Raw genomic sequence first — 10,119 nt, forward strand, 5'->3', positions numbered from 1 at the left:
CTGGTTTCTCCTTCCCCTCCCAGAATGCCCCGCTGCCTTTTGCGTGCTGGCGTCACGTAAGGACGTGCTTACGTCACGAGCGGAGCACCCGCATTATATAAAGCGGTCAGCGGCTGTAGGAACTCCAGAAGGTAGTTACCTCTGACCCAGGCTGGTTCTCTGCTCCGAAAGGCACCAGGAGGCTAGGTGACAACTCACTGAGGTCCCGGGGCAAAGGCGGAGGCTGCGGTCGTGACGCGGTCCGCGGGAGAGTGTCTCAGGTTAGGCGCAGGCGCAGATGTGTTAGGAGCGGCCACTGAGCAGACCCAGCAGCGCTTCCGGGTAGTTTTACTCAGGATCGGTGGCACCTCGGACTTGGGGTCTTCATTCGGGGCCAAAGACCGGATCCCGCGAAGGCGGCTTTCCCCGGTGTGAGGGTCGCGGACCGCAGGAGAGGCGAAAAGAACACGGATTGGACCAGACCCGAACCACCGACCCTTGCCCATGGCGGCCTTCGTAAGTATGAGGCGGGGTCCAGGGGTTCCGACGGCCTCAGCCTTCAGTCCCTCACTCGCCGTCCCGCTTTTTCTCCGCGCAGGGCCCTGGCAGCCAGAATGTCACTGAGTATGTGGTTCGAGTTCCCAAGTAAGTCTTAACTCCCCCTCCCACCCTTCCCCCTCCCCTAACAATTAAAACCTTTAAGAGCCTCTAGGCATGCCAGGCGCTGCCTTGCCTGTGATTCATCCTCCAGACTGGCAGCGACTTGGGGGCAGGGCTGGGATTGAGCTGAGGACTCTCTGGGGTATCACTGTTTTTTGAGCGGAATGAATGAATGAGTACATTAATATGCAAGCGATGCAGCCCCTGGCCTAACATTCCCTCTGCCAGGAATGCCTTTTCCCCAGCTGTGACTGCTGGTGGATTCTTGTTGATCCCCAAAACCAGTTCCAGTATTTTCCTCCTCCAGGAAGCATTCTCTGCTTGCCCTCCCTCCTGCCTAGGGCTGAGTTCCCGATTATTCATCTTGGTCCCCCTAAATCTTTGTACCTTTTTCTGCATGGGTTGAGAGTATGGATCTGGCTTCCCTGACAGACTTGGGACCTCTGGGATGTTTTAAGGGTCCTCAGCATTGCCTGTGACAAAGGGCTGAACCCGGGAAGGTTTGTTGAATGATGGATTGAGCGGTACCTTCTTGATCGTTCCAGAAATACAACCAAAAAATATAACATCATGGCCTTCAATGCAGCTGATAAAGTCAACTTCTCTACTTGGAATCAGGTCAGTCCCGGTTCGGAGGGGAATGAGAATTGATTGTGAATGTCGTGGCTGTGACAGTAACTAAGTTTGTTTCCTCAGTGCTTCCCCAGTGGAGATAAGTGACAACTAAAGTACAGGTTGAGCTGCTGGGCTCTGAGTAAAACTTGTCAGGCCCTGCAGGAAGCCTTCTCCTGAAAGGAGAACATTTAGAAATTGTGCCCACTGATGGGCATTTTGGGCCTAGATTTTTCTGGGCAAAAGAGGAGGCTACATCCTACAGATGGTCTCAGAGTCCCCACTGTAAGGGCTTTGGGAGTTGTCTGAGTCCGTTGGGGCTGCTCTAACAGAACATCATATAAACAACAGCCATTTATTACTCACAGCTCAGGAGGCTGAAAGTCCAAGATTAAGGCACCAGCAGATTTGGTGTCTGGAAAGATCCGCTTTCTAGTTCATAGGCAGCACTCTTCTCGCTGTGTCCTCTAGGAAGGGGCAAGGGAACTCTCTGGGACCCTTTGGTATAAGGGCTCCACCCTCATGATAAAATCACCTCCCAAGATACCATCCACAGTGTTAGGTTTCAACATATGCATTTTGGGACGGAGATACAAACATTCAGTCTATAGCAGAAACCATTAAGGGTTTTACATGGGGGTTTTGTAAAGTGATCTGGCTGCTGTAGGGTGGAGGGCAGATGAAGCAGGGTAGAGGTGACAGCTGTGGTTCTGGTGAGCAATGATGGGGCTTTGGAGCAAACAGGTGATGAGAAATGATTGAACTATAGTGGGTTTTGTTGATGGATTGGATATTGAGGGGTGAGGGCCAGGGCAGAATTATAAACGTACATTTTAAAATAGTATCTACTGTTAAATTGTCCAGAGATTAAAATTTGGAAAACCTCAGCCTTTAATGGCTTCTGAATTCATGGGGCAGTCCAGAGTCGAATGCAGAGAGAGGAAGGCCAATTCCAAGCAGGTTTTCTTTTTTCTTTTTTTAATATATTTTTATTAATTTCAGAGAGGAAGGAAGAGGGAGAGATAAAAACAACAATGATGCGAGAGAATCATTGATTGACTGCCTCCTGCATGCCCCCTACTGGGGATTGAGCCTGCAACTCAAGCATGTGCCCTGACAGTGAATCAGAACCGTGGCCACTGAGCCACGCCAGCCAGGCAAGCAGGTTGTTTTCATTGTTGCTGTTTTTTGTTAATCCTCACCTGAGGATATTTTTCCATTGATTTTTTTTAGGGAGAGTGAAAGAGAGAGGGTAAGACAGAGAAACATTGAAGTGAGAGAAACACTTCAATTAGTTGCCTCCTGCTTGAGCCCTGACCAGGGCCCCGGGCCAGGGAGGAGCCTGCATCCAAGGTATGTGCCCTGGACTGGAATTGAACCAGGGACCCTTTGGTCTGCAGAACGACACTCTATCCACTGAGCCAAACTGGCTAGGGCTCATTGTTGTTTCTGTTTTACTACCACTATGAACTTACTGTGGTTTTTTTTTTCATTTTCATTTGGAAATAATTTCAAACTTTCAAAAAGCTGCACAAATAGACATAGTACAAAGCTTGCCCTTATCCCTTCACTCACATTCACTGAGCGCCGACTTTCTGCTTTTGTTTTGCCGAGCAAGAAGTTGACTTGGAGTGTCTGTAGCTCAGCTTGGAGAGAATAAAGGGTATTCTTAGGGGTAGGGGCACAGCCTGAGCAAAGGCAGGTGCCTTGATGAGAGATTTTGTTTCCTGCTTCCCCCACCCTGTTCCCCCAGGCCCGGCTAGAGCGAGATCTGAGCAACAAGAAGATTTACCAAGAGGAGGAGATGCCTGAGTCAGGTGCAGGCAGTGAGTTTAACCGCAAGCTTCGGGAGGAGGCTCGGAGGAAGAAGTACGGCATTGTCCTCAAGGAGTTCCGACCGGAGGACCAGCCCTGGCTGCTCCGAGTCAATGGCAAGTCGGGCAGGAAGTAAGTGGTGATGGCAGCAGGTGCCCACCCTCCTCTTCCCTCATGCCCTCACTTTGTGGGGTGTTCTCTCAGAACTTGTATGCCCCATATGCACAGTGCAGGTGACAGCATGTCCTCCATCATGGGGTTTTATTTTATTATTTATTTATTCATTCTATTTTTTAACATATACACTGAGTGGCCAGATTATTATGATCTCTGAATATATAATAATCTGGCCACTCAGTGTATATCCTATATAATAAAAGGCTGATATACAATTTGTCCCCTCAACCAGGAGTTCGACCAGCAGGCAGGCCGGCCAACCGCCCATGTCCCCTCCCCCTGGCCAGGCTGGCCGGACCCCACCCATGCACGAATTCATGCACCAGGCCACTAATATAATATATATACTGAGTGGCCTGATTATTATATATTCAGAGATCATAATAATCTGGCTACTCATTGTATATATTTTATTGTTAGTATTACAGATGTCTCCCATTTTACCCTCCTTTACCCACCTCGGCCCAGCCCTACCCACTCCCTCCCAAGGTCTTCACCACCCTGTTGCCCATGTCTGGGGCTCTGCATATAAGTTCTTTGGTTTATCTCTTTTATGGGATTTTATTTTTAAAGGTAAATCAAGTTGGTGCTTGTGTAAGAGTCCTAAGGGCACCTGCCCTGTTCATATACATCCAGGGGCCACCTTGAAGGTGGTAAGCAGGGAAGGGGCACTCTAACGTTGCCTGGACTTTTGTGTGGGAAGTTGCCTCCTGCATGAGCCCTGACCAGTGTAAGGGCAGAAGCCAGGAGGAGGCTTGCAGTGGTTCAGGCCCAAGGAGCAGCCTGGAGGCAGATCAGAGGGGTCTGACTGCAGGGCCTGTGCTCTTCAGGTTATCTAACATTTCCTTCCTTGAAAGGACCATGATATGTAAAATGGGGGAAGCCGTGAGCCCGCTCTGCAGGGTGAGGAGCACTGGCCCTGCTTTCCAGATTTGGAAATCAAGGCTCAGACAGTTCAAGAGCTAGCCCAAAGCCTCCCAGCCTCTGATTTTGCTCAGAGAAGCCAGGTGGCTCTGTAGAAGGGACAGGCCTCGGGGCATGGTGGGCCAGGGCGGGTCTCTCTGGACACAGGCTGTGACCATGGCTCTTTGCAGGTTCAAGGGTATAAAGAAGGGAGGTGTGACAGAGAACACGTCCTACTATATCTTCACCCAGTGCCCTGATGGGGCTTTTGAAGCTTTCCCAGTCCACAACTGGTACAACTTCACGCCGTTGGCCCGGCACCGTACGCTCACTGCTGAAGAAGCCGAGGAGGAGTGGGAGAGGTGAGTAAGGCTGGGAGGGAAGCAGGATGCAGACAGTGTTGTCTCTCAGCTTCACCAGTGTAGAGCCAAAATATTGGAAATGAGGTAGGTCACCATAACTTTATGCCCAACTGGGAGGTGGGGACTCAGAGATGACCAAGCCAGACCCCACCAGGCCCTGAGGGGCTCTCATTCCAGTGGGGAGACATAAACCAAACCATCAGGGATGTACAGGGTCCTGTGAGGGCTAAGGAGTTGGTGACCTAGAGCAGGGCAGGGTGTCCCTGGATGCCTTGAGTTTCCCCAGGCAGGAGGTCTAGGCTGGATCAACTGCAGATATCTGTTGCCTGAGATGGGTCTTGTTATGGCCTTTGTTTTGAAATCTATTTTGTCTGATATAAATATTGCTACCCCAGCTTTTTTTTCCCCATTTCTGTTTGCATGAAATACCTTTTTCCATCCCTTTACTTCAAATAAATAAATAAATAAATAAATAATGATATTGATTTCAGAGAAGAAGGGAGAAGGGAGAGGGAAAGAGACAGAAACATCAATGATGAGAGAGAATCATTGATAGGCTGCCTTCTGCATGCCCCCCACTGGAGACTGAGCCTGAAACCTGGGCATGTGCTCTGACTGAGAATTGAACCTTGACCTCCTGGTTCATAGGTTGACGTTCAACCACTGAGCCATGCCGGCCAGGCACCTTTGCCATTTTAATTTTGTTGTGCCTTTGTGTGGACCTGAAATTGGTCTTGAGCTGAGAGAGGTGCTGGGATGCCAACACCACACCAACACCTTCTCCTTGAGAGCTCAGAGCAGAGGGAACTGAAAAGGGGTCAGCTCTCCATGTGATTTTAGGGTGTCCATGTTATGTGTGAGTCCCCTGGGGTCAGATCATCCCTCTTATCACCTAACTCATGTCTGTGGTTCCCTTCTGGGGAACATCCAGTGAAGTGCAGGGAGGAGACCTATTCCCTGGAGGAGGGCCTGGAGCCAGGCCTGTTATCAGACCCCAGCGTACCCCTTACCTCTGCCTGCAGGAGAAACAAAGTCCTGAACCACTTCAGCATCATGCAGCAGCGGCGGCTCAAAGACCAGGACCAGGACGAGGAGGATGAGGAGAAGGATAAGCGTGGCCGCAAAAAGCCCAGTGAGCTGCGCATCCACGACCTGGAAGACGACCTGGAGATGTCGTCTGATGACAGCGAGGCCAGCGGCGAGGAGGGTGAGCCTGGGCAGAGCCTCGCCTGGTGGCTGGGGTGTTCGGCACAGCTGCCTAAGTCGTGCTTGAGTCTTGCTTTATAAAGGTAGTTGAGTGACAACACAGAGTGATTAATGCCACTGAAAAAAACAGTTTACAGTTTTCTGGGAGATGAGAGGCAGGCACAACATGCCAAGCAGGGCCACTTGGGGAAGCACCAGAATGAGCAGGAGGCAGAAATGAGTGATGGCCCCTGGCCGGTGTGGTTCAGTTGGTTGAGCATCATTCCATGCACTGAAAGGTCTCCAGTTCAATTCCCAGTCAGGGCACATGCCCAAGTTGCAGGCTTGATCTGTGGTTGGGGTGCATGTGGATTGATGTTTCTCATATCAATGTTTCCATCTCTCTCTTCCCCCCAAAAAAACAAAGAAACATTTAAAAAAAAGATATGATGGGATGGACTTTATCGAGGTTTCCAAGGGAAAGACAGGCAGGGCAGGAGATTACTTAGGATCCACCGGTTTGAAGCATTCCAGGGGGCTCTGGGCTCCAAGGGTGATTTAGTGCAGAGGACAGTGGCCCTCAGTGTGAGATTAGAGAAAGGCTGTGGCCAGGGGGTAGAGATCCCAGATTGGTTTGGTTTGCACATGACAGGTGTTTCCCCGAGGCAAGCCCTTTGCTTTCTCCAAGAACTGGCCAGCCCTGGTCATCTCTCCCCTTTGTCAAGGCCTGAGGTGTCCCAGTGTCCTTGAATATGCAAATCACGATGAGTGCTCAGCCCCCCACCACTTCCCCAGGTGGTGGCAAAGCCCCCAAGGCCAAGAAGAAGGCACCGATGACTAAGGGAGGCCGGAAGAAGAAGAAGAAGAAGGGGTCAGATGATGAGGCCTTTGAGGACAGTGACGATGGGGACTTTGAGGGCCAGGAGGTGGACTACATGTCTGATGGCTCCAGGTGAGGCAAGCGGGAGGCCGGTGTGAGACCCTGGGACAGCTGGAGGAAGAGCTCACTCACCCTCTCTCACTCTCTGTCTTACAGCAGTTCTGAAGAGCCGGAGGGCAAGCCCAAGGTCACCCAGCAGGAGGAGGGCCCCAAGGGCGTGGATGAGCGGAGCGAAAGCAGCGAGGAGAGTGAGGAGGAGAAGCCCCCTGAGGAGGACAAGGAGGAGGAGGAGGAGAAGAAGGCACCCACACCACAAGAGAAGAAGCGGAAGAGAGGTGGGCTTGGCTGTCTAGGCTTCTGTCCCCGCTGCCCCCTACTAGACCCCCTTATCTGAGATAGAGCTGAGGGTGGGAGTGGGTGCCTCTCATCCCGACAGCTCTTCTGTCCCCATACAGACAGCAGTGATGAGTCTGACAGCTCAGAAGAGAGTGACATTGACAGTGAGGCCTCCTCAGCTCTCTTCATGGCGGTACGGCCCAGCCAGGGTTGGGAGGAGGGACATCAGCCCTGGTGTCTGTTTCCAGACTCACATCCCCAATCCTAAAATTTGCAGAAAAAGAAGACTCCCCCCAAGAGAGAGCGGAAGCCATCGGGGGGCAGCTCAAGGGGCAATAGCCGGCCAGGCACACCCAGCACAGAGAGTGGCAACACCTCCTCCACCCTTCGAGCAGCTGCCAGCAAACTGGAGCAAGGTGAGTGGCCTTCCCGTCCCACTTGACCTCTTGACCTCTGTTCTTGTGTGCACTGAGCGTCAGGATCTGAGGCCAGATCAAGGGGCAGAAACCTATCTGCCCGAGCCCCTTGTATCCATAATCTAAGCACCACCCAGCCTGGGGTCTCCCGACATTCACATTTCTAATATCCGGCCCTGCCTCTGCTCTCACAGGAAAGCGGACAAATGAGACGACAGCAGCTAAGCGGTTGCGGCTGGACAGTGGACCCCAGAGCCTGTCTGGGAAGTCGACCCCTCAGCCCCAATCTGGGAAGTCAACCCCCAGCAGTGGGTAAGTTGGTGAGGACAGCAGGGACAGAATGGGGACCACTGGGAAGGAGGGCCACCCACTAATTCCCCACTCTCCACTGCGCTCCTCAGTGATGTGCAGGTGACTGAGGACGCTGTGCGCCGCTACCTGACACGGAAGCCCATGACCACGAAAGACCTGCTGAAAAAGTTCCAGACCAAGAAGACAGGGCTGAGTAGCGAGCAGACAGTGAATGTGCTTGCCCAGATCCTCAAACGTCTAAACCCTGAGCGTAAGATGATCAATGACAAGATGCACTTCTCCCTCAAGGAGTGAGGGGCTGACCCCCACCCTTTTGCCCAATAAATAAGCTCGTCTCCAGAAGTTCATGCGCTCTTGAATTCCACATACTCATTGCTGTGGGTCCAACTGTCCACTTGTCACCCTTCTCCCTGAATCCCAGGCCCCAGCATTAATAAGTTGGAAAAACCTAAGCAGCATTCTTCTCAATTTACTTCTCTTATTCTCCCCCACTCCTCCTTCTAGAACCTTGAGATGTCTCTTAGAACTTATTTTGCACATGGGGTGATTTCTTCAAGTCTGTCTTCCACTTTGTCAGTTATCTCTTCAGCTGTTTCTTTTTCTGATCGGCTGGTCTGTTGTGTGTTGTTGTTTTTTAAATTTTATATTTTTATTGATTTCAGAGAGGAAGGGAGAGGGAGAGAGAGAAACAAAATGATGAGAATCATTGATCGGCTGCCTCCTGCATGCCCCGTACTGGGGATTGAACCAGCAACCCCGGGCATGTGCCCTTGACTGGAATCAAACCCGGGACCCTTCAGTCTGCAGGCTAACGCTCTACCCACTGAGCCAAACTGGCTAGGGCTAGTTTAAAATGTTTTTATTGATTTTAGAGAAAGAAAAACATTGATTGGTTGCCTCTTGTGCACACCCCAATGGGGGACCAACACTGCAACCTGGATGTGTGCTCTGACTGCGAATCAAACTGGCAATCCCCTGGCGCACAGGATGATGCTCAACCAACTGAGCCACACTGGCCAGGGCAGCTGGTCTGTTTTGAGTGTTTTGTCCTTAATGTGTGTGTTTTTTAAATATATTTTTATTGATTTCAGAGAGAGAGAGAAATATCAATGATGAGAATCATTGATTGGCTGCCTCCTACACACCCCACACTGGGGATCAAGCCTGCAACCCGGGCATGTCCCCTGACTTGGAATCGAACTATGACCTCCTGGTTCATAGGTTGATGCTCAACCACTAAGCCACGCAGGCTGGACTGTCCTAAATGTTTTTCATTCTTTTCACATTTTTATTTTAAGCATCTTGTCTGACAGTTTTCATCAGACACATCAGCACCTGAAGCTCACAGGCTTCCTGTTCTATCTTCTGACTACTCTTCATGATTGATTGATTGTAATCTTGGACAGGGAAGCTGGTGGCCAGCTTCGGGCTCTGTGGGACTCCTGGATGGTCTACAGGCCAGTCCTTGTGAATGGTTTTTGCCTTTGCTCCCACCAGGTGCCCCACGAGTCCCAGCCTGAGCCCATTTGGGATGGTTCTCAGCTCAGGACTCTGTCCCTACATGACAGTGAAAACCCAAATCCCTTTTATTGCTGATGGCACCTTTTTCAGCTTTCCAGTGATGTTTCTGGGGCTTTCCTTTCTCACAAGTTGGTTATGCATTTATTTTTTCCAGCATTGCTAGGTGTTCTGTAGTGGGAGGACTGTTCAATTTCATAGACAATAATGCTGCTGGAAATGAAATTTGGCAGCAGGTGCTACTTTTGAACCCCTATCCCAAGTGATCCAGATTTCTGTCTTGCCCTCGGCTGGAAACTGCAGGTGGAAAACTTCCCCACCCAGTTCCACAGGACCTTGGCTGTCAAATGGGAATGCCTGAGATGTCAGGCTAATTCCTAGGAATGTCCCAGGTTGGTCCAACCTTCCTCCCCATACTTCCGCCAGGCCTTTTTGGGGCAGCAGGAAAGATGCTCTCACCCTTTGCACTGGGATTTTTACCCCTATACTCACGACCAAGGACTGTGACCTAAAGCCTTTAGCCTCAGTGGTTAGGAGCAGGGGCCTTGTGTTCCACAGAACCTGGGTTCAAATTCTGCCTGTGTATAATTCTGGGTGACTTTGGACTACTTCTGAAAGTAGTCTTGCCCTGACCGGTTTGGCTCAGTGGATAGAGCGTCGGCCTGCGGACTCAGGGGTCCCAGGTTCGATTCCAGTCAAGGGCATGTACCTTGGTTGCGGGCACATCCCCAGTGGGGAGTGTGCAGGAGGCAGCTGATTGATGTTTCTCTCTCATTGATGTTTCTAACTCTCTCTCCCTCTCCCTTCCTCTCTATAAAAAATCAATAAAATATATATTTTTTAAAAGAAAGTAGTCTCACTAGGCACTGCAATAAGAACCACACCAAATTAGTGAAGCAATCCCCTGTGTGTGGATTTCCGGTCATTTCTGATCTTTTGCTGATAGAAAGCAGCAAATAGCCCT

General features: G+C 50.7%; 1 protein-coding gene across 1 annotated transcript; it reads left to right on the forward strand.

Moving 5' to 3' along the window:
- Window positions 1-70: 70 nt before the first annotated feature.
- Window positions 71-9,911, forward strand: GTF2F1 (general transcription factor IIF subunit 1). The gene is made up of 12 exons (XM_079772607.1): window positions 71-495; window positions 578-624; window positions 1,185-1,257; window positions 3,005-3,198; window positions 4,338-4,508; window positions 5,531-5,715; window positions 6,489-6,645; window positions 6,730-6,908; window positions 7,029-7,102; window positions 7,187-7,325; window positions 7,520-7,637; window positions 7,727-9,911. Exons 1-12 carry the CDS (start codon window positions 484-486, stop codon window positions 7,929-7,931), a joined length of 1,554 nt encoding a protein of 517 aa, XP_079628733.1. The 5' UTR covers window positions 71-483; the 3' UTR covers window positions 7,932-9,911.
- The last annotated feature ends 208 nt before the right edge of the window (window positions 9,912-10,119 follow it).

Source organism: Cnephaeus nilssonii (genome assembly GCF_951640355.1).
Source record: "Cnephaeus nilssonii genome assembly, chromosome: 5".
NCBI lineage: Eukaryota > Metazoa > Chordata > Mammalia > Chiroptera > Vespertilionidae > Cnephaeus > Cnephaeus nilssonii.

Bases quoted from the DNA above. Each gene is read 5' to 3' on its own strand.
- GTF2F1 (XM_079772607.1), top strand. The intron at 625-1,184 runs GTAAGTCTTAAC...TGATCGTTCCAG, and splicing joins TATGTGGTTCGAGTTCCCAA to AAATACAACCAAAAAATATA. The intron at 6,646-6,729 runs GTGAGGCAAGCG...TCTGTCTTACAG, and splicing joins TACATGTCTGATGGCTCCAG to CAGTTCTGAAGAGCCGGAGG.